We start from the raw sequence: 24,870 nt of genomic DNA, 5'->3' as shown, positions 1-24,870 counted from the left end.
GTATATGTTTGGAACTGCCATTGGCCTGATGTTGAGGAAGACATGAAAATAGATCTGCTGCTGCGTGACCTGTCCTCTGTTCACTTTCTAATGTCCCAGTCATTCCCAGAGGGATTCGTCAACTGAATTTGTAGTCGCAGCTAGGTTAGCTAACCCCTAAGGAGATGTTATATTAGATTTATTGTTGACTGATTAACATGGGACATGGCATTCGGTTCTTGTAATCTCCGAGGCTAATTGGATTACGTTATGAGGGTAATTGATTATTATGTTACTACATTAGTCTACCTGTGGTTCATCTATGTGCGTCAAGCAAGGAAATTGTTAAAAAGAAAAACATCCCCTTACTCTGACTAACAAAATGTTGAATTCAATTGCAACGCTATCACATAAACAGGCCACAGAAAGCAGTTCCACAACACAATAGCATGACGAATGTTCATTAATTAAATTAGCCCCGTGGACACAACACATTGTGTCTCAATCCACTATGCAGTAAATCAAATGCAAAACATTCATGGAACCGAAAACATCAGTTTGAGGTTGGCCTATCCTTATCACTAGTATGTTGCTAGATAGCGAGATGAAGCTTGTTAGTGTTTTTTGATGAATGGTCCAAGCTCATCACTAAGCTAAGGACTCTGTAACTGAACACCTCCCTCTGCAACTGGATCCTGGACTTCCTGACGGGCCGCTCCCCGGGTGGTGAGGGTAGGCAACAACACATCCGCCACACTAACCCTCAACACCCTCAGGGGTGCATGCTTAGTCCCCTCCTGTACCCCCTGTTCATCCACGACTGCGTGGCAGCACATGACTCCAACACCATCATTAAGTTTGCAGACAACGCTACAGTGGTAGGCCTGATCACCAACGAAGATGAGACGGCCTATAGGGAGGTCAGAGACAGAGCAGTGTGGTGCCAGGACAACTTCTCCCTTAACGTCAGCAAGACAAATGAGATGATCCTCCAAGACACCTACAGCCCCCGATGTCACAGGAAGGCCAAAAAGATCATCAAGGACAACAACCACCCGAGCCACTGCCTGTTCACCCCCGCTACCATGCAGAAGGCGAGGTCAGTACAGATGCATCAAAGCTGGGACCGAGAGACTGAAAAACAGCTTCTATCTCAAGGCCATCAGACTGATAAATAACCGTCACTAGCACATTAGACGCTGCTTCCCTATATACATAGACTTGAAATCACTGGTCACTTTAATAATGTTTACATATTTTGTATTACTCATCTCATATGTATATACTGTATTCTATCCTATTCTACTGTATCTTAGTCTATGCCGCTCTGACATTGCTCGTCCAAATATTTATATATTCTTAATTCCATTCCTTTACTTTAGATTGTGTGTATTGTTAGATATTACTTGGTAGATATTACTGCACTGTGGGAGCTAGAAACACAAGCATTTCGCTACACCCGCAATAACATCTGCTAAACACGTGTATGTGACAAATACAATTTGATTGGATTTGACTGTGGACTACAGGAAACAGAGGTGTGAGCACGCCTCCATTCACATTGACAGGGTTGTAGTGGAACAGGTTCAGAGTTTCAAGTTCCTCGGTGTCCACATCACATAAGGACCTTTCATGATCCAAACACACCAACACAGTCGTGAAGAGGGCACGCCAATGCCTCTTCCCCCTCAGGAAGCTGAAAAGATTTAGAATGGAGCCTCAGATCCTCAAAAAGTTCTACAGCTGAAGCATTGCGAGCATCTTGACTGGCTGCATCACCGCTTGGTATGGCAACTGCTCGGCATTCGATCGTAAGGCGCTACAGAGGGTAGTGCGTACAGCCCAGTACATCACTGGGGCCAAGCTTCCTGCCATCCAGGACCTATATACCAGGTGGTGTTAGAGGAAGGGCCTAAAAATTGTCAAAGACTTCAGCCACCCAAGTCATAGACTGTTCTCGCTGCAACGGTACGGCAAGTCTGGAACCAAAAGGCTCCTGAACAGCTTCTACCCCCAAGCCATTAGACTACTGAACAGTTAATCAAATGGCTACCCGGACAATTTGAATTGACCCCCTTTTTTTTTTGTTGCATTGTTTCTCTTGCACTGATTCTATGCACACTCACTGGACTCTACCCACACACTCAATCTTACACACACACACTACATCTGCTCACACAGAAAACACACACAAACATGCATATTGATGCCACATTGATGCCACACTTTCAAACTCTTTCACAGTCTTGACATACGCTGCTGCTGCTCTGTTTATGAACTATCCTGATTGCCTAGTCACTTTTAACCCTACCTACATGTACATATTACCTTAATTACCTCAACTGCCTCGTACCCCTGCACATTGACTCGGTACCGGTACTCCTTGTATATAGCCTCGTTATTGTGTTACTATTTCCTTTTTATTTAGCAAAATTGTCTTACTTTTTAACTCTGCGTTGTTGGGAAAGGGCTTGTAAGTAAGCATTTCACGGTAAAGTCTACACCTGTTGTATTCAGCATGTGACAAATACAATTGGATTTGATTTGATTAATAATGCAGACAAAAATCTGGACACGACAGTATCATGTAGCAATTCTGTATATTGCCAATGCAAACTAAGAACATTTTAATCAATAATAACTTTCATCCATTGAGTTATTGCTTGATTTGCAGCCTTTTAGTTAATTGGATCTTGTATAGAGTCTTTAGTAATTATTGTCATTACTGTTTTATTTTTGGAAACAGAGTGATCGTGACAGCTTTCAGATTTAGATTGATTCATATTCTCACACGTTGTTTTCTATACCTACTCTGCGTGGAATAAGGGGTTATACACAAGCAGATCGTGTGCCTGATGATTATGACCCATATGACTCTATGACAGACTTTCAGATTCCACAGCTGTAGTTTTTGTTCGGACAAAAATACATAGTAGTATAAGTCAATGAGCCCTACTTTACGTGCTTGGAAATAACTGTGCTTGTTTTTCTCTGGCTCATCAGTTAAAACAATGAGCATGAACATGTTGATTAGTATTGCTATTGATTGGCCCGCTGCCATATACTTGACTTTCCCGATGGGTCATTACTGGGGGACAGATGCATTGAATGAATGTTGACCTTGGTAGAGAGGGCATGGGCTTTGCTCTTGTCACAGTCACACAACTCAATGCCCAGACACAAGACCACTACTAGACCCACGTCTTTTCAGACCCGGATTCAAATCGTTTTTTGAAATCTTTCAAATACTTTAGCTGTGCTTCAATGACTTTGCCTGGCACTATGGAACCAATAGAATAGTCTCAAAACTGCAAACCCCTCCAATCTGGCACTCCAGGCAGGCTCAAGCAAATGCTCAAAATACTATTTGAACCCGGGTCTGTGTCTATCACTCCTCAGACAGATTAGTATACAGAGAATTGCTGGGGCTCAGGCTCTTTCTCTAGTGTAGCACATGAGCTCATAGATGGTAAATCTCTCCGGTGATGTGCGTCGTGAGCTAATTGAGTTTCTGTCTTTGTTCTGGCCAGCTGAGAGTCAGAGGACGTCCCCAGGCTGTCTGTTTGTCAAACTGGTCCAATCCTAAACATCCTTCTTATCTGTCACCGGCGGTCTGAGTACGCAGACATGTTTCAAGTTGTTTGTTTATGTCCTGCGACAGATTATTGTTTTTATCTAGGCTTCGGTTAAAGGAGGAGACAAGAAAAACCAATTCATTCATACCTATAGCATGTAATGTTTATTAAGTCAATGTAAAGAAAAAGTGACATGTCACCATAACGATAGCGGCAGCGTAGTGTTCTTTAAAAACCCCTCAAGGAACGATATATCAATTGATGAAAATTGATTTTTTTTTAATCGGAGGGTTTTCTAATGGATAATAATGTTGATACGTAATGCTTTGTGTTCATGGTGTACATTTTATAAGGTGTTTAGTTCTTTGCATTACACGAGGTAACTCACCCCATTCAACGCAAATGTCTGGCACCCACCAGTTTCGGGGGTAATTAGATCGAAGTGTTGGTTTCTAAAAGTCGTACCTTCCCATCGTAAATCCTGGCTACGCCTTTGAGCTGAAATCAATATGTTCAGATTGCATCACGTGTTTGCGGTCATAGTCCTTGCCGTGGTTTGTGAGAGGTCAAAGCAGTGAGCGCATCTGCTGAAGTGACTGTCTCTAACATTGAATTTCTCAGGTTTTCAATCATCACAGTCCTGAGTCACTCCAGTGTTAAACCTTTAACGGTATCACTGAACAAAGAAACCTATTTGCTCCCAAGCGGGCTTGATGCATTCAATTAATTAGCTTTGATATAAACTGCTTGCTTTTCTGTTGGCTTCCGTCCTGGAAATAAATTGAATTTTAACTGATATAAACCAATTGAGTCGCCAGCATATGGTTCACCCACCATGGCCAACCTCAAGCCACAGTCAGCCCCTCACTAGTGAATTCTAATTTCACCTGTTTGTTGTTTGACCGTTGATTCTTGTCAGTCCACATATGCCTCCCTTCACATCTTCTCTGAGTGTACCTCGGTTTCTTATGCCTCTGATTTAGGAGGTAAGGAGCAAGCAACTCAATACTTATTTCAGATATTATTTTATGTACAATCAGCTCTTATAGTTTGTCTATTGTCCCTGATACACAATGATGTTGTTCCTTTTTGTAAACATCGCTCAAGCATTTAAGATCAGATTTTTAAGAGGACTCGCTTTGTTTTGGAGTGTTATCTACACAGCACAGGAGGTCGGTAGAGCCTTAATTGATGAGAACGGGCACGTGGTAATGACTGGAGCGGAGTCAGTGGAATGGTATCAAATACATCAACACACATGGTTTCCAGGTGTTTGATGCCATTCCATTTGCTCCGTTCCAGCTATTATTATGAGCCGTTCCAACCTCCATGCGACACAGTTATCATGTTCCCCTGTTGCCTTGGATTTCGGGGCAGGGTGACTGTTTTAGTTGTTGGATCTGAAAAAAAAGGGAAATGTCTCCCTCTGATGGTCATTGGATGCTGCTTGGATTTGGACGCTGGATGCTGGATGCTGTAAGAATACGTGTCACATTTCATGCTATGCTGTCCATGTGAATACTCTGATTGGTGGAGCTTTTTTCTTAGCACTTGATATACTTTATGGTTATGTTGCTTTACAAAATCTGGCACCTCTTCACTTTCTTAATCCATGTTCAAATTTATGTCCAAACGTTGTGGTTAATACCTTTCCGGGTTTTTTTCAGGCAGATCAAGTGTTATCGATGGCTTTCATTTGAACAGATCTTGGTGTTGATTAATGTTCCTCACTTAACTTTGAGATGTGGAGAGAAACCAAATAATCTAGCCCAATAGCAGAATTTTATGGAGGGAAAATGCTTTTGGCCAGAATATGGCCAAGATTTTTCAGACAAGTGGACCACTGGTACTTCTGTTTGTTTTTTATCTTAGCAAAGCTTTTAATAAAGAGGCTCATAGCTTGGCTGACTGAATTTCCATCCTTCAGGAAGACTGGACACATTTTTTTCCACCAATTCGACCCCCTGTCATCCAAGCACAGCGAAATTAAATCAATGTCTGAAACCAGAGCCAAGGCCTCAACTGCACCAACAGAAATAGGAAATCTAGTTTCGCTGTCTGCTAATGACATTAGTGTGTTCCCTAAATGGCCGTCCTCACCGACGTTGGACAGGAATACAACAAGGGATATAATTACTGGTCTAACACTCACATCTCAATTTTCCTGTAAAACATGCATACATTAGCCTGCTATTGCACTTTATAGATTAGCCACAACCCCCCCCCCCCGGCCAGCAGGTAATGATTCATTTCTTCCCGGTATCATGTTATCCCCTGCATTTATACTTCCCAAGGTGAAACCAAGGAGGAACGGAAACCACATCCTTATGGACCATGTGAGAAACTCATTACTGCTTACGTGTCATTTGAGCCCCTCTTTTCAATTTCCGTTGACATAAGAATAAAATATATGCCAATAAAACGTCTATATTGTACAGATACAGTCTCATCATATAGTGTAGTCTCATTATTTGACACGTATGGTGGCATAATTGAAATAGGCCTATCAGGGAAGACATTTCTGATAGTTGATGATGCTGTATGTGCTGGCACACCCTCAAGTTAGGCAGTAAAAAAAAGTGTAATAGGATTGTGAAATTCACTGACATTGTAGGCATAAAAGCTACATTCAGTGGATATGTGTCCCATGGTACAGTCACCTCTAAAATGAATGGCACACTTGATAAAGATGAGGGAAAAAGACAGTGATTTACCCAATAAATTACTGGGAGTTAATATATAGATTGTGCGACTCTCTTCATTTTTATAGATGACAAAAAAGACAGTATAAAATAAATAATACAAATACTGAGATATATTGTCTGCAAATGTTTTTGTTACAAAAATATTATTTTATACTAATACAATTGCTCAGAGAAAGATATTTTGCTTAAGGAGTAATACGTTGTCTCAAAAAGATACGTATCAAGATGATTGGCACCCCTGATTTCAATACTTTGTGCACCCTAACATTGTGAGGATAACGGCACAGAGCGTTTTTCGATAATGTTTTATGAGATTGGAGAACACATTGGGAGGAATCTTAGACCATTCCTCCATACAGAATCTTTCCAGATCCTTGATATCCTTCGGGGTCTGCGTTTATGGACTGCCCTCTTCAATTCAAACCACATGTTTTCAATGGCAACCTGGACTCAGAGGTCGACGTAACACAGTAAATGTAAATTTGATCCGCTCCATTTAGTATGATATGTTACGTTTCACATGATGTGCATTCATTTGTGGATTTCCATCATCCATTTCGCATGATATGTTACGTCCTCCAATTCGTATTATATGCTATGAATTGCTAATATGTATGATACATTACGAATTCAAATTTGTTGTGGCTAATAGTGATGGGAAGTTCATGTCTTTTCTGATATTTTCGACTCATTCAGTCAAGAGAATGAATCTTTCGACTAATTTCGTTCATTTGAGTCAGTCATGCCCAGAGCGTGAAGGACCCCCTACTGACAGGCATTGACAGGATGGTCACAGCCACACGTTCAGTGGTTGGATAGAACACATTATATATTTTAGATAGAAGCAATAGCAATGTGAAGTGACATCAATCCATATATACAGAGTATTTCATTTTTTTTTACCTTTATTTAAGACCACAAGAGTACAAGTAGAGTACAAGTACAACCCTTTTCATAAAAACCTTTTAAGATGGTAAAAAAGTAAACATTCACTTATTCATATTATTCACATTCGTTAAAGAATTCTTGGATTACAAATAAGTCACTTGCTAGCAATGGCTAGCGTTACATTACAGTGCGCTGGCTGACAGTCATAGTTAGCTCGTCATTGACATGGCTAGCTAAGCTATCAAACACTTGGTTAACTTGCCGAAATAGGCTTTATATACATTAACGGTAACATAAATATATACATAGCCACATTCGCTAACGACTTCGGAATATATGAAGCAGTTTTCAAAAGACACTTTTGTCTGTTAAAAAACGTTTTTTATATACAGAGGAAGGGAGACATGAACCTGCACTCAGAATGTCTCTCTCAGACTGAAGAGCAGGAGGACTAACTCTTTAAATAGGGGAGACGTACTCAAAATCCACTAGTTGTTCTTTCGAGGAAAATAATGTAAAAAGGTAAGTATAAAGAAAGCTTTAGCTTTTTGGCTAATAGCCTCTTTCAAGTCAAGTTGAAACTTAATAGTTGCAAATTAGCTAAAATACTAAAGTTGTCTATTATGTGATTCAAACACGCAAACTTTGGGTTGCTAGATGCTCGTGTTATACGCCCAACTATCCTCCCTGACCAATCTCCCTACTTTTGTTTTTGTCTTAAGTAACCTACTGTCCTATGTAACCATCCAAAACATAATATATAATACAAATTGGAGGGGCAAAAATGAACGTTTACTATGTTACATGTGGATTTTGCGGCCAGGCTGTCAATGGGGTTCAAGTCCGGAGACATTGCCATTGCAAAATGTACATTTTGTGGTCAATTTACCATTTCTTTGTGGATTTTGTTGTGTGCTTGGGGTCATTGTTTTGCTGGAAGATCCACTTTTCAAGTTTCATCCTCATGGCAGAGGCAAGCAGGTTTTTGGTTAAAATGTCCTGGTACTTGGTGGAGTTCATGATGACGTTGAACATAGCAAGGGCCCGAGGACCAGCGGTAGCAAAACAGCCCCAGAACATCATAGATCCACCAGCATATTCTAAAGTAGTTACAAGGTTATCTCTGCATATGCACCCTTCTTTTGATGCCAATCCCACTGCTGGTTTGCATGGCCAAAGACCTCTATTTTCCATCTCATCTGACCATAGCACCCGGTTCCAATTCAAGTGCCAATGCCATTTAGCAAACTCCAGGCATTTACATTTGTTAGTTGCTGACAATAAAAGCTTTTTTTTCCTGGGAAACCTCCCAAAGAGCCTATTGGCATGGAGGTTGGCATCTAATTGTAGATTTGGAGACTTTGTGAACCCAAGATGCCACCAATTCTTTAACTGTGGCCCTTGGATTTTTCTTTACCTCAAAAACCTTCTTCCTCACTGGGACAAGATACACTTGCGTCCTCTACCACACAAGTGTATCACTGTTTTAGTGGTTTTAAACTTTTGAGATATTGCCCTAATATTGCTAAGTGGCATACATTTTTAACCATTGCCTGATTTATGAAGGTCAACAACCATTTGTTTCTTTACATTAGTGATGGATGGATGACAAATGGATTTTATATGCGTGTTACCTCATTTTCATGGCCGGGTTACCAAACAAGCATGCAGGTCAAGTGCCCTGGAGCCCCCAACCCCCAAAAAAGTAATCACACAAAATTACACATACGTTTTTTCCTATTTTTGGGGGGGTTGGGGGCCCTCCAGATAGTATATGAACATGCCATAAGCAATGGCAAAATTAGTAGAATTGCAGGAAATTAGCTTTAAAGCTGTTACATTTTCTCTCGACTTCATGGCAAAATGTGTAGAATAGCAGGAAATTAGCTTTAAAACTGCAACATTTTCTCTCATCCTCATGGCAAAATGTGTAGAATAGCAGGATATTAGCTTTAAAACTGCAACATTTTCTCTCATCCTCATGGCAAAATGTGTAGAATAGCAGGAAATTAGCTATAAAACTGCAACATTTTCTCTCATCCTCATGGCAAAATGTGTAGAATAGCAGGAAATTAGCTTTAAAACTGCAACATTTTCTCTCATCCTCATGGCAAAATGTAACGAGTAGCACGCGATGAACAGCAAATGTTTCTCTCTGCCCCAATTTTGACACCTATCTTTTTGATAATAGTTTGTATTACTTGTTAAATAAAATCTCTTTCTTTGAGCAATTGTATTAGTATACATTTCTTTTGGAGCATACATTATAGCTCAGTATTTAAATAATTTATTTTATACAGTCTTTTTTGCTTATCATTACCAAGGGTGCCAATCATTTTAGAGGTGACATGTATATTAGCAGTAGCATATTACAATGAGCACATGACATCAGGGATCGTGGTACCTATAATTCAACCCAACTAAAATGAAACATGATCCTGAAAAAAACAAAACTGTTAAGTTAAAGATCTTGGCTGCATTTGGCAACGAATCTCCCTGTCTGTTTTTGGCAACAGTGCTTACTTTTTTTCTCTCTTCAATCGAACAGCGTCTCAGTTACTTGCTACAGTACTGGGAATGTCAAAGACTGTGTCTTGATATTTCAGAGTGCATTGTGGTTATTCAGACTACATTCCCAGGTATGTAAATAGTATCCGGGTGGTTTGGGGATTCCATGTGTTACGAAAGCAGCTAGCCAACCGTGAAAAAGAGTCTAATCTCGCTATGTCTAGGGGTTCTTGGCCTGTCTAGCTGATCTCGACTCTATAACATGTCTGCGTTTAACGTGAAAGTAGGAGAAAGCTAACATGCATGTGCCTAGGAAGAAAGTGTACTCAACAGGGTCCCGGATGAGCTCTGTCCTGACTCTGTAGTTGTCCAGCCCAAGCAGTTAATAAATGTTCAGTTGTCGGTGACAAAAACAATAAGTAAAGCCATCACAAAAAGGTATTCAAACAAACGCAGAAAGACCTTGTCAAGCCTTACTGGCACTCTCAGCACCTGCCCCAGTTGCTGCTGCCCCCTAGAGATGGGATGTGGAAGTGTGCTGTCTACCTGTGCGCCTAACCTCTAACTACCTCCATTCCTAACACAAGGCCTTTCTATTTTTTGCAGGGTCAGTTGGGCTCTACTTCCCCCAGAATCAGTACAAGGAGACTGTGTACGTCGGGCAGTCTGCAGGGACACCCGTGCTCCAGGTCCACGCCATGGTGGAGAGCGACTCTCAACGGCCCCACTTCTACCTGTGCTACCTGAGGCCTCCAACCTATGCCCCGTGGTTCCACCTGGATGAGACCACAGGGATACTCTCCATGAATAAGACCCTGGAGTGGAGCGACTTTGACTCTGCATGTGAGTTTAATAGAGACGGAAGGTTGTGCACACGTATTGTTTTCCCATTGTTTATGGAATATGTTATGAAGTTGACCGTTCAATCCATTTACTTTGATATTGCAATTTTCAATTGTCCATTGAACACAACACTCCACTATATTTCCAATATACAGTTATATTTAACATTGTAAAATGTGTGAGGGGAAATTATTCAAGTTTTCTCAGCTTTCACGCTTTGTGCGTACTAATAACGTTGAGCTTCAAGGTGATACATCATGTTCAGGGATCTGCTTCCAGAATCTGGTTCTGACCATTGGTTCTAACGATGAACGTAGCATCAAGATGCTTTTGGGAAACCGGAGCCCAGGATAGTAATGTAATTGCATAGAAGCCCAGAAGTGCCCAGTCATCAAGAAATAAATGCACTGTGGGAGATTTAAATGGGGCACTGTGTTACTCTTTTGGTTCTCTTGCTGATCAGACAAGTTTTGGAAGCTTCCGCTGAGTGTCATTGCTGCGACCAGACCATTGAAGAAGTTCCTCTGTGGCCTCAGCCACCCCACCGTACAAGTCAGCCTGACCTTCATCAATGACACGGCGCCACCGTGTGGCCAGACCAGACCAGAGCTGAAGAAACTATGCTTCCCTGACAAAGACCTGAGCTCCCACATTAAGGAGAACAGGTTCCCCGGGGCCCTCCGCCAGCTCAGACAGCTCACCAGGCTTAACGTCTGCCCCAACTACACCATCTCCTACAGTGTAGAATCCGGTGAGGCTTGCTACATTCGTCTTCACCCACACTGTCTCTGTGCATTATATTATGAGGAACATCAAACACTTTGCAGGTCTCTACACCGGCGTACCACACCCCCCCGCAGCCCCCCCCCCCCCCCCCCCCCCCATGGTTGCCTCCATAGAATTAGGAACTAGAATACTAGAATGGACATGAACCTTCTTATGATGGTCTAAAGGGCAGCCATTTTGTTCAGGGAGTTGGTCAACCATGTTTTGACAGTGTTGTGATAAAATATTGTGTAAAATAATGAATTTGAAGAATTTATCAGCACTGTATGTTTGTCAGCTAGCTAACCAGCCAGTTTTAGAAGAATGATTCCATAACTGTTTCTAATTAACTGCCAATATGCCAACATTCCATTCAAACAATGCAGTCGATCTACAACTATACACTAGCTGAAATCAGTTGACGATAGGACGTAGACAAGTCGTAAATGCAACAAGTACTGATATTGTATCATGTAAAGAAAACAAAAAAGTATTGGGACTGACACATTTTTTGCAATTTTGGCTCTGTACTCCTGCACTTTGGATTTGAAATGATACAATGACTATGAGGTTAAAGTGCAGACTGTCAGCTTTAATTTGAGGGTATTTCCATTATATCGGGTGAACCGTTTAGAAATTACACCACTTTTGTGTATATAGTCCCCCCATTTTAGGGGAAGAAAGTATTGGGACAAAATCACTTATATGTGTGTTAAAGTAGTCAAAAGTTTAGTATTTGTTCCCATATTCTTAGCATGCAATGATTACATCAAGCTTGTTACTCTACAAACTTGTTGGATGCATTTGCTGTTTGTTTTGGCTGTGTTTCAGATTATATGTGTCCAATAGAAATGAATGGTAACTAATGTATTGTGTCATTCCGAAGTCACATTTATTGTAAATAAGACTAGAATATGCTTCTAAACACTTTTACATCAATGTGGATGCTACCATGACTACGGACAAATGCCCAGCTATCAATTTCTCGCATGGAATAGCCTTCATTTCTCAGAACAAGAATAGGCTGACGAGTTTCAGAATAAAGTTATTTGTTTCTAGCCATTTTGAGCCTGTAATCGAACCCACAAATGCTGATGCTCCAGATCCTCAACAAGTCTAAAGGACAGTTTTATTGCTTCTTTAATCAGAACAGTTTTCAGCTGTCCTAACATAATTGCAAAAGGGTTTTCTAATATCAATTAGCCTTTTAAAATTATAAACTTGGATTAGCTAACACAACATGCCATTGGAACACAGGAGTGATGGTTGCTGATTATGGGCCTCTGTACACCTACGTAGGTATTCCATTCAAAATCAGCCGTTTCCAGCCACAATAGTCATTTACAACATTAACATTGTCTGCCCCACGTTCCCACTCTTATAGAAAGCATGATATTAACTTCAATCTCTTTTTTATATTTTCTTTAAACAATAAACGACCATGGCTACAGAGATACTATGTGCACTTACTCAAAACAATATCCCATAAAACACAGGTGGAAAAAATGCTACTATAATATGATCCCCAATTAGAGACAACGATAGCCAGCTGCCTCTAATTGGGAATCATATCAAGCACCAACAAAGAAAAACTAAACTAGAACCCCACATAGAAAATAATAACTAGAAAACCCCCCAGTCACGCCCTGACCTACTATACCATAGAAAAACAAAGGCCCTCTATGGTCAGGGCGTGACAGTTCCAGTAGCTGGGTGAATGTGAAACTACAAAGTCTGGCATCACGAGACCAACATGACATGTTCGCATCTCCTCTTCATGTTCCGTTCGGCTCTAGATGTTCCAGCCCCATTCGCTGTGACTGACAACACCACTGAGTTGGTAGTGACTGCCCCATTGGACCGCGAGGAGAGGGAGACATACAGTCCCATGCTGATCTGCACAGTGCAGACTGACACGATGATAGACACCTTTTTTGTTACACTGCATATCAACGTCTACGACGAGGACGACAATGCACCTTATGTCAGTGGAACAGGCACAGAGGACGTGGTGCTGGAATTTGATCGCAAGCAGGTGACTTTACTTTACTACCAATACTGTACATCAGTTCATTGCTATACAAGTATCATTGATACCACTCTTGTTCTTGTTGTGTGTTTCTCAGGGAAGTTCTTTTGGCAACTTGCTTGTCTATGATAGAGACACAACACCCAGGTATCCCAAATCCCAGAGTCAGAACAGATTTGTCGGAAATGTGATGACCAATGACTCATGGATAGACGAAATGTTCGCCATAGAGTACTCTTTCAAAGAAGAGAAGGCCATTTTTGGCAACGTCCGAGGCACTGTTCATGAGTTCCGTGAGTAGTCCAGATGAGTTCCACGACCACTCGAAAGACTGGTTTCCCAGACACAGAGTAAGGCTTGTCGCTTTTCAGTCCAGGACTACACTTAATATGTGTCCGGGAATCCAGCCTGTTAATGTGACAAACTTCTACTAAATCTTTTGATCGGTTCATGAAATAAACAGCCACCCCCCTCTTCCCTTTGTGTGGCATGTAGGACTTGCACTGAAGAAGAATTTGTCTGTAACCGAGAATAGGACCTTCCAGCTGGATTACCTGGTCAATGACACTACATACCCCCGTCCAGAGGGAACTGTGATGCTGCACTACAATATCACCATCTTACCTGTCCCCATCCACTTCACCAATGTGACATACCTCTTCGCCCTAACACGTAGAGCTAATGTCTACTCCCAGGTACCTATCGAGTTCACATACAGCCCTCTTTGCTTGAGAAGAGGGATACTACTTATGAAATGCTTATGAAGCAGACAACTATTTTAAGATAATAGTATTCCGCTGTTCAAGAGTAATGCGATGAAATGCCATTAAAGCAGTCTGTGAGGTTACTTGGTTGATATTTCAGAGGTTAGCTCATCGTGGACCTATTTTTCCCCCAGTAGGCTAAATGTAAGATCATGTGTCAATCTGATTAGAACTGTAGCATTTTCCCTGTATGATTTATGTTCCTTCTCTTTTCAGGTCGGTAGGATTTGTGTGGACAACAGCCTGAAGTTCCAGGGCATCAATGTCACATACCGGCTAGCAGTAGCAGAGAAGACAGAGAATGTGTCCGACGACGTACAGTCATGCTACGCTGCGATTAGCATTGCACAGAGCCTCAAGGACATGGTGGGGGTGCTATATGTGAACGACACAGAGGCGCTTCGCAGGCCAGAGTGCCAGGACCTGCAGTATGTGGTTATTGCTCAAGAGCAACAGAATCTGCTGCAGGCTAGCACTCAGATCCTCATTGTGCTCGATAGCGATAGTAAGTACTCTCCTGAGATAATAAGTTCATCCCCAGCAATACCCCAGACTGATGCTGATTTGGCCACAGTGATTACCAATGAATGGGGTGTATGGCATTCATATTTGGAAGTCATCAGTTCAGTTATTTTTCAAGGCCTCATTGTTAGAGACCTTAGTACTAGTGTAGTAGAGACCTGTCAAAATATGTTAACTCTATCCATGTCCAAGACTCTATCCATAGCTTTGTCCGTGTCCAAGACTCTATCCATAGCTTTGTCCGTGTCCAAGACTCTATCCATAGCTTTGTCCGTGTCCAAGACTCTATCCATAGCTTTGTCCGTGTCCAAGACTCTATCCATAGCTTTGTCCGTGTCCAAGACTCTATCCATAGCTTTGTCCGTGTCCAAGACTCTATCCATAGCTTTGTCCGTGTCCAAGACTCTATCCATAGCTTTGTCCGTGTCCAAGACTCTATCCATAGCTTTGTCCGTGTCCAAGACTCTATCCATAGCTTTGTCCGTGTCCAAGACTCTTGTGATCTTGCTTGACAATCGCATAATAGCGAGGCATACCGTGAACATGCGTTTTGTCTTCATAAAGTTTGTGTTTGTGTTGTGTAGTTGATAAGCAGGGCCTAGAGGACCAGCGGTTCCTCTCCTGTGCAAAGGGAAGACAGCGTGGGGATTGTGAGAACATCAGAGGCCTGGGGGCAACCACAGGGAGGTGCCAATGGAGACAGGGCTCTGCAAAAGGTACCCACACTGTCATTGACCAGATTACCTGTCATTGACCAGATTACCTGTCATTGACCAGATTACCTGTCATTGACCAGATTACCTGTCATTGACCAGATTACCTGTCATTGACCAGGTAATCCAGCTGGAAGGTCCTATTCTCGGTTACAGACAAATTCTTCTTCAGTGCAAGCCGTATATGCCACATATAGGGGTATTTAATGGAAACAGGAAATGATGCCATTATATTTTTCCTTTATCTTTCAGGAATATCAGAAAGTTATTCCACCTGCTCCCCTGACCTCCGCACGTGCCCTGATGGCTTTTGTGATGCAGTTGAAAGCAAAGACGCATCAATTTGTCCTCAGGATTGTACACGTGAGAAATGTCCTAAATCTTTTACGGCCATTTATATTTGGCTACCTTCTTGACGTTCTTTATTTTTTGACGGTATTTCAAGAGGAATTTTTTAAATTGTTGAATTCAATAGATGCACATGTGTTTGTGTCTCTCAGTTGAACCCGTTATAGGTGGTCATGAGAAGGGCATCCCGTCTGGCATTAGAGCTGGCCATGGAACCTGCTACTGCTACTCTGAAAAATGCTTCTGTGAGAAGGATGATGTAGAGGGTGAGTTGTTTCATTTCAAATCCTTTTTGTTCTACGTGTACCCCCCCCCACACACACACACACATAGGTAACGAAGCAATATTCCAAATGGAGATGTTTCAGGATATGATACTGTATGTCAATCAAAGGTGAAATTACACGTTGCCCTTTGTTGTCAAAGGATGGTTTCCGTCGTGTTTTTTTGTTGACCACTGACTTCTTCTACCCTGTCTGATGCAGAGGCCATGTGTGACGAGGTCTGCAAGACCGTCATTGCCACCGCCGTGCTGCTCTCCTTCATCGTCTCCATCCTCCTGTCCTCCTACTTCATCCATCGTTACCACAAGAACTCCCCCAAGCCGCCCATCACCTCGGCTGAGATGACCTTCCGGCGGCCCGCACAATCCTACCCAATCAGCTACTCCGCTAACAACATGCGCCGCGGCTCGTTGGACTCCATGGAGAACCAAGTAGCCATTGACACCTTCAAAATACCCGTAAGGCCTTTCCTGAAAATGTTTGGGAAGTTTCCGGAATTTTGCAAACCTTGCTATACTAAATTGCCTTTTGAATGATCATGAGACCTGCAAATATATGTTGTATTAATAGAGACGTTTTTTTTTTTTTTTTTTTAAATGTGTTTCTTAATTGTTTTAACAGGAGGATCCCAAATGGGAATTTCCACGCAAAAACCTGGTGCTGGGCAAAACGTTAGGAGAAGGGGAGTTTGGGAAGGTTGTCAAGGCGACTGCATTCCGGCTGAAAGGAAAGGCTGGTTACACCACAGTAGCTGTGAAAATGCTTAAAGGTAAGACTAACCCGGACAAAGAGCAGAAAATAGGAACAGTTATTGTAAGACTCATGCAGTGAGTGAGTCCCTAGGTGTCTGTATAGTGAATATACAGTGGAAGCAGATTTTTATGATGTGACTTTTGGCCAGCCCATGATAGATATAAGGTGCAGGCAGTTCTGCCACCCTAGGCGAGACAATATAAAATTCCCCCTCGTATCTTCGCAGGGTAGAATAGTAGCCTATAGTATACAGTGTCAGCTCACAATTCATTTTCATGCACAGAGGTGCAATTTTGGTTTTAGAAGTGGGGGGGACATGATTATTATTTATATTTTTTTATCCGGTATGAGAAACACTCCAAACAGCCTACCCAACCGCTCGGAGGTGTCCGCATGGTCCTAAAGCACACCGTTGCCTCGTTTTGTATCACATTCCAATGATAAAACTGGGGGGGGACATAAATGCAATTTCAGAATGTGGGGGGGACATGTCCCCTCCACTCCCCAGTGAAAGTTGCGCCCATCGATATGGTACAGTTTGTCAGTCCCGATTCCTGACTAAGACCTAAAACAGATCACTTTGGCTACTCAAGCTCTGAATATAAGCTACCCAAGATGATTAAATCCCGCAAGTTTATTAAATACAGCCCTCGTCGGTATGTCCCCCTAGGTGGCCACCTAATCCTGCCTAGTGGGCAGGCTTATAAGGTGATGTATTTTATGAAAGCATTTCATGAATCTCTCTTTTATTTTTGCAACAGACCACGCCTCACATAGTGAACTGCGGGACCTCCTGTCAGAATTCACCTTACTGAAGCAAGTCAACCATCCACACGTCATCAAGATGTACGGCGCCTGCAGCCAGGATGGTACGGCTTCATACCGATCCACTCCGAGCACCATTTGAGGGCATCAATGTTGTTGATTGACTGTCCCTTCAACAATGGAGATGTGTGATACATGAGAATCTTGTCTTCAGAGCTTGTCCTTTATGGTAGCAGTGCCTCAGATACCCTGTCTGATCAAATTATGCTCAAAGTCATCATGAGATTGCGGTATCATAAATTGTGGACCCACTTGATCATATTAATGAAAACATGATGTCCTTGCAATGCTTAACCTTCCGGTGTTATACCTGGTATATGTGATGCATATTTCATTCAATCCTGACAGATACTGTAAGCCTAAGTGTGTGTTCTGAAGTGTTGTGTCTTTCCATGTAGGTCCAATGTATCTGATTGTAGAATATGCCAAATATGGGTCACTGCGCAACTTCCTGCGTGAGAGCCGAAAGGTGGGACCCAGCTACATGTCAGGCAACGATGCCAACCGCAACTCGAGCTACCTGGAGAATCCAGATGAGAGGGCACTCACCATGGGCGACCTGATCTCCTTCACCTGGCAGATCTCCAGGGGCATGCAGTACCTGGCTGAAATGAAGGTGCCTGTCTAGCAATTACCACTTTCAAAATATTCACCATGTGGCAAATCTTAAGTCAAATTTCACTCAGTCTCCCATTGACACTCAGTGAAAATTTGACTGAAGTGGAAGTAAGGATTTGCCTTTATTATACAGTCACCTCCAAAATTATTGTCACCCTCGATAAATACTGTATGAGCCAAAAAGACTGTATAAAGTAAATAATACAAATACTAAACTATATTGTATGCTCTAAAAACATAAATATTTATACTAATACAATTGTTTAGAGAAAAACAATTTTTACTTGTAAAACAAAATCTATCTCAAAATTGTAGGTGTAAAAATGATTGGCACCCCTAAAGATTCTGATCTATAAAATCAAACAAAATTATACCCCTCTCACCATTAACAATTTCAAGGGAGATTAGCATGTCTTGGAGGTAAGATCATTGTGCCTCTGTAACTTTCTCACTCATCATTATTTACGATTCATTTAGGATTATCTGTAATCACGGTAGCATCCACATTTATGTAAAAGTGTTAAGAAACAGTTCATTCTTATATACAATTAAAGTGACTCCAAAATGACACAATACATGATTTACCATTCATTTCTATTGGACACAAGATAATCCTACACAACTAACACAAACTGCTTGATGTAGTCAATGCGCGCTGTGAATATGGGACCAAATATTACATTTTGTTTGATTTTATTGATAAGAATCTTCCCAGCTAACAACAAATGTTCACACAACTTTAGAGAACGTTCCCTTAAGAGTCTCATTAGGTCATTAACCCTTTACAATAGTAGGAATAGGTTTGTATGGATAGGGCTACATTTGAATGTTTCTATGAAATGCATAAGCATAGTAGCAATTGAAAGGGAACAGTTGGGAGATTATGGAGAAATTATTAGACCAAAGTTGAGGACACAGCAGTTCACCTAACATAAGACATTACACTGATTTTATGTGCATTTCACATTTACTGTACTTTTCGCCGCGTTTGTTGATAACGAAATCTGAAAATAAAATGTAGAAAATAGTTTCAAAAAAGAAAAACCCTTAATTGAGTAGGTGTGTCCAAACTTTTGACTGGTACTGTACATGATTACATTGTGCATTTTCATTTATACAGCCATTATTATTCACCTGGGATTTGAATTTAACATCTTGGTTCATGGCATTCGGATCTTCCTGTTTTGGGTTTGTTCTTTGCTCTGGGTAAAGTTCTGGTTATTGTTCTCCTAACTCTAGTGCCAAAACATGCTAAAGATAAAAATAAATATTACTTGTTAAACAAAATCCTTTTCTCTAATCAATTGCATTAGTATAAAGTAATATACATTTCAAATTTTTTGGAGCATATAAATTGCTCAGTATTTTTTGGGGGGTCAATTCATCAAGGATACCAACATTTTTGGAACCCACTGTGTGTATGAATTCCATGCTAAACCTTGCTCGATGTCAATGTGACTCCAAATTTTATAAAGAAAGGAGTTTGAATTGACTTTTGTCCTCCAATAGCTTGTTCACAGGGACCTCGCTGCAAGAAATGTCCTAGTTGCAGAGGGCCGTAAGATGAAGATTTCAGACTTTGGTTTGTCCCGGGACGTGTATGAGGAAGACTCATATGTGAAGAGGAGCAAGGTAGGGAACCCAAATGTCAAATACCCAAGTACTTTTAAAAATGACTAAATTGTATTGTTTTCTGAAATGGTCAATTAGTTTGTTATCAATTGTAATAAAGATTTCTTTCACAGAACTGAGATCACAATGTCCATTCTCTTATTTTTTTGGCCTCTCTTTTCAGGGTCGAATCCCAGTGAAATGGATGGCAATAGAATCCTTGTTTGATCACATTTACACAACACAAAGTGACGTGTGAGTACCTTGTGCAAACAACTTAAAACACCTGTGATACATATCCATAACCAACAATGTTTGCATGATCAAAAAATATACTAAATTGCACAACTGAATGCATTCGACCAAAATGTGTCTTCTACATTTAACCCAAACCCTCCGAATCAGAGAGGTGCTGGGGGCTGCCTTAATTAACATCATTGGCACCCAGGGAGCAGTTGTTGGGGGTTAACCTTGCTCAACGGCAGAGTGGAAGATTTATCCACCTTGCCAGCTCAGTGACTCGAACCAGCTACCTTTCAGTTACTGGCCCAATGCCCTTAACCGCTAGGCTACCTACCGCCTCGGATAAACTATACAGCAAACAGAGTCACTGTTTCATCCATGCATTAGGCTGTGGTGCTATTAATGCGGTGTCCTCTGTCTCCTGCCAGCTGGTCCTTTGGTGTGCTGTTGTGGGAGATTGTGACACTGGGTGGAAACCCGTACCCAGGCATCGCCCCTGAACGCCTATTTAACCTCCTCAAGACTGGCTACAGGATGGAGAAACCAGAGAACTGTACTGAGGAAATGTACGTTTGCCACTTTACTTTACCTCAGCATCATTGTAACCACAATAAAACTCACTGTTACTCTATTACACTGTGATGGTAATGACATCCATGACATGACAAACCAGCAGCAAACCCACACTTATTCATTCTAATGATCTATTGTAAATTGTAGGTGAACCATCCCATTTGTTTATTTTCCCGGTGAATCGCGTGTTACGTTTTGTTGCTTCTGACCATTACGTGTTGTATGAATGTGTTTCTGCAGGTATAATCTGATGCTTCGATGCTGGAAACAGGAGTCAAACAAAAGGCCCATATTCATAGACATCAGCAAAGAACTGGAGAAGATGATGGTGAAAAACCGGGTAGGATCAAGCAAAACAACCAACACTCTTTCTCTGTCTAATGTGGTCGTTACACTGTTCACTGGTAGTTACAGTACGCGATGTCATAAATGGAGTAAACCGCAAATGGCCAGTCTCATGTCCAGCAATAAGTATAACCAATGTCAGGTGACCATCCCCAAAATATGGCCCTGGGCAACATTTGCAAAACGTTATATATATAATTACAGTAGATGGCAGTTAGTCTTGTGTTGAGGTAAAGAGGCAAAATATAGTGCAATTTTTAGGATGCCAAATACAGTGCAAAAATGTGATTCATATGTTTAGGATTTGAAACAGAGTACTTTGAATACTTTTTATCTCACACAAAAGTAGGAAATGTATTGCTCTAATATATTCGGTTTCCTATCAAATGTTTGTCATTGGATGTCTTATGCCAGTTAGCTACAAGCATAACCATATGGGAGGTTAATAAGTTAGGTCATAACTGCATGGTAGGATATGACTGTATTATGACTGTATTGGCAGTATGCTCCACCTTCCTGTCGTTAGTGATTAGCATAATCAGGTGTTTCTCTCCTGTTATCAGGATTACCTGGACCTGGCAGCGTCTACGCCAGCCGACACCCTACTGTACGACGACGCCCTCTCCGAAGAGGACACGCCCCTAGTGGACAGCAATAATGCCCCTCTCCCTCGAACCATTCCCTCCACATGGATTGAAAACAAGCTCTATGGTAGAATTTCCCATGCATTTACTCGATTTTAGAGACAGGACACATAAGCTCTGTTTTTGACATGCTGTGATTGGCTTCCTGTAGTGTGTGACTGTGATCTAGGCATACTTCATAAAAAAGTCTCCCATTTCTTAGGAAATGAGAGTCAGTGGAAAAGGAGAATCTTATGTCTGATGATCACTATTTGGACCTGCTTCTGGGTGTACATTCAACCTGACCAAATTGACACATCTGTAAATAGTGAACATTTCCATAATTCCCTCATATGACATATTGTAATCCAGATTCAATCCTACGTATTGATATTATATTAGGAAACGTACATTTTGGACGACATAAACATTTTCAAAACACATTCCAACACCCTCAATTTTCTATTAATTTGGAAAATACTGTTCAAATACAGTTTGACATTTGAAACAGGGCCTTGCTGAATCAATCATTATCTATTACCTTTGGATTCCAGACTGTCTTAAGTTATCTGAATTGTTTGTGTGTATATAGGCTACCTATTAAGCATAATGTAAGCGTACAGTAAGTCTTTTGAAATTAACTTTTGGCTAACATTGATAAACAATACTTTGTAAAAGTATTTTCATAAGAAATTCCCAAACAAATCCTATAGATCCTAAGCACTTCCAGTTGATAGTTCATAAAAGTATTTAGCAATAAGATGGCTGCCAGTGACTTAGTTACCATGAACAAACAGTGACTTGGTGACCATGGTGTCCTGTTACAATGATGCAATTCTTGCATCTGCTTTTTATGGACAACAGTTATCAATGGTGCATGAGCCAAGGATAACATTTAGAGATCATGACATACATTCCCAAAAATGTAACGATAATTGTTGTTATTTTTCTTTGAATCTTATTTAATCAATCCAGCATATTTTCTCGGTTAAACTATACAGGAACTATGGACACCATTATTGTCTGTGAAGTGATTTCTGCATAGGATTCTAAATGTATAGCCTTCTCGTGTTCCTATGTCAAACAACCATTTATAATTCACTTCTGAGAAATGTATTCTGTCCAAAATTTGAGGGAGTCTTACTGTCTGCACTCTACTTTTCCTTTACTCAGTGCCGAAAAATGATATGTTCTCGTTTTTAGGCATGTCATACCCGAACTGGCCTGAGAAGAGCCCGGTACTGCTCAACAGACTTGATGCCACTAACCCAGTCTTTACAAGATATGCCAATGATAGTGTTTATGCAAACTGGATGGCTTTGCCTTCACCCGCAAAAATTGTGGACAAGCTTGATAGTTAAAAGCAAAAAAACATTGTAGAAAATAAAGATTCCTAATTGGGTAGATGTGTATATTTATATAAAACTGTACATATACAATCTAAAGTTGGTGCCCATTTATTTCTGTTGCACGGGTATTCCAAGTTAAAATTGGGGATTTCAAAAGTGCATTTGCTGAAAAATGGCTGGAATTACATAGACCGTGTTTCAAGCATCTCTTCGGTATGTTAATCATTACCTCAAAGTCATGTTGGCCAAGTATCATTGCATGACCGTGTACCAGGTTGTATGTCAATGTTAATGTCTTTCAAGTGCCTGTGCTGCTTCTACGATAGCCTCCAATTAGTAGTGTACGACTGTGAAGATGTTGTATCCAGACCAGAAATGAAAGGGGACTTCTTTACCATTACCTGTCCTATATTGTAGACATGTGAGGTTAAGATGGACAAAGAGTGGACACTGAGTTCATCCAGAAAAACTGTAAAATTTCTACTTCATATTTGAAATGTAAAAGCCACTTTTGTCTTTCCTCTTTAATAGAATGTGGGCATGTTCGGTGTCAAAGCTGCAGCTCACCATTTGATTCCTCGTAATGGCAATCTTTGTGCAACAATTAGTTCGGATTTTGAAAACAAATGAGTGTCATCAATTGTTATTTTATCATTATGTGATTATGTTGCAATCAATAAAAGTTCAAATATGTGCGATCTATTTATATGCTAGGCTCCCTCTTCTCTCTTTCTTTCATCAGATGTAATAATGTAAAAAATAATGGAAGCTTACATTGTGAATAAAACCTTATTTATCTGAAGCAGTCAGAAAACATGACTTTCTTTCCGGTAAGACATGCTTGGTAGAATTAGATTACCTTATTATTTAATACAAAATATTTTGTGTGAGTCTGTTACTCTTTAAGATTGGTTTGATATGGTTTTAGTTTTAATTGGAGGAGGGCAGGAAGGGAAGCATGAACGTTAACTTTCCATGTCAACTTCCGAAGACCTAAATCATAGTTATGAGGCAAAGGAATTATTAGACAGAACGTGTGCTCAGCAAAACTGTATTATCATGAGACTGCAGAATATACAATTATTTTAGGGGATGGAAAAGGGTTTATGTGCCATATTGAATTCCTTGATTTGCCCTGTCAGAATGACAAGCATTTAATAAAGGATATTGGCTTGTTATTTAGTCATTTAGCCATTGTCTATAGAATAACATGACCTGAAATACTGAACTTGCTGCCCAGTACTAGAGGTTATAGCATCCGTTCATGTAACATCTATATTTGTTGGAGTAGATGAAGGCACACCTTAAATACTCCAAGAGATTATTTTGCTTATAAACTGTACAAACAAGAACACAATTGTTTCAGACCTTATGATCTTCATCATGTGCCAATTGAGTGAAAAATACTTTTCCACATTTTATTTTCAAAATAAAAGTTAGCACCCCAAAATCTGAGTGTGTCAGATTTATTTTCAGATAAAAGTGACATGGATGGGAATGGGAAATAAGGCACCATCTAATGCACTTTTATTACACTTTTAATCAACTTTTCATTTAGATTTTTATGAAATGTTGTTCTTTTTTGTAGCCTATGGCAAAGATTTCACCTATTGCTCGCTGCAAAGATATATAAACTTTTATTTTGAAGTACTGACCAGGACGCATAACTTCCAACATCTGATTCAGTATAAGCAAGCCCAGGCCCTGGTGAGGAGAACTATCCGTCAGGCAAAGAGGTCATGTTGGCATTGGTTCTGTGACCCCATTGGAAGGGAAAAACCTGTGGGAGAAGTGTGCAGGATGATTAAGAGGATGAGTGGAGTCCGAGGGGAGTGGGATTATCCAGTGTTGACGAGTGGGGAGGATGTGGCAGTAACAGATGAGGAGAAAGCAGAGATGATGGCCAAATCGTTTGTCGAAGTGCATAGCTTGGGCAAATTTGTCAGAGGGGCAGAGGGGCAGAGGGGGAGAGAGAGAACGAGAGAGGAGCATCCTGGATAGCTGGAT

General features: G+C 40.8%; 1 protein-coding gene across 1 annotated transcript in view; it reads left to right on the top strand.

The window, feature by feature from the left end:
* Nucleotides 1–23,569, top strand: part of ret (ret proto-oncogene receptor tyrosine kinase) — a 30,132-nt gene extending 6,563 nt beyond the window's left edge. Inside the window, exons 2-20 of the mRNA XM_055901907.1 lie at nucleotides 10,262–10,498; nucleotides 10,962–11,249; nucleotides 13,060–13,298; nucleotides 13,390–13,585; nucleotides 13,788–13,987; nucleotides 14,273–14,561; nucleotides 15,163–15,294; nucleotides 15,544–15,654; nucleotides 15,792–15,905; nucleotides 16,125–16,381; nucleotides 16,545–16,692; nucleotides 17,438–17,545; nucleotides 17,900–18,117; nucleotides 19,629–19,751; nucleotides 19,915–19,985; nucleotides 20,402–20,539; nucleotides 20,787–20,886; nucleotides 21,455–21,602; nucleotides 22,718–23,569. Of these exons, the coding sequence (XP_055757882.1) occupies nucleotides 10,262–10,498; nucleotides 10,962–11,249; nucleotides 13,060–13,298; nucleotides 13,390–13,585; nucleotides 13,788–13,987; nucleotides 14,273–14,561; nucleotides 15,163–15,294; nucleotides 15,544–15,654; nucleotides 15,792–15,905; nucleotides 16,125–16,381; nucleotides 16,545–16,692; nucleotides 17,438–17,545; nucleotides 17,900–18,117; nucleotides 19,629–19,751; nucleotides 19,915–19,985; nucleotides 20,402–20,539; nucleotides 20,787–20,886; nucleotides 21,455–21,602; nucleotides 22,718–22,875 (3,275 nt within the window). The 3' untranslated portion in view covers nucleotides 22,876–23,569. The remainder of the gene's footprint in view (nucleotides 1–10,261; nucleotides 10,499–10,961; nucleotides 11,250–13,059; nucleotides 13,299–13,389; nucleotides 13,586–13,787; nucleotides 13,988–14,272; nucleotides 14,562–15,162; nucleotides 15,295–15,543; nucleotides 15,655–15,791; nucleotides 15,906–16,124; nucleotides 16,382–16,544; nucleotides 16,693–17,437; nucleotides 17,546–17,899; nucleotides 18,118–19,628; nucleotides 19,752–19,914; nucleotides 19,986–20,401; nucleotides 20,540–20,786; nucleotides 20,887–21,454; nucleotides 21,603–22,717) is intronic.
* The last annotated feature ends 1,301 nt before the right edge of the window (nucleotides 23,570–24,870 follow it).

Source organism: Salvelinus fontinalis, chromosome 37 (assembly GCF_029448725.1).
Source record: "Salvelinus fontinalis isolate EN_2023a chromosome 37, ASM2944872v1, whole genome shotgun sequence".
NCBI classification, from domain to species: Eukaryota; Metazoa; Chordata; class Actinopteri; order Salmoniformes; family Salmonidae; genus Salvelinus; species Salvelinus fontinalis.
The sequence above is the reverse complement of the archived record's forward strand: the minus strand, read 5'-3'. Positions and strand labels throughout refer to the sequence as shown.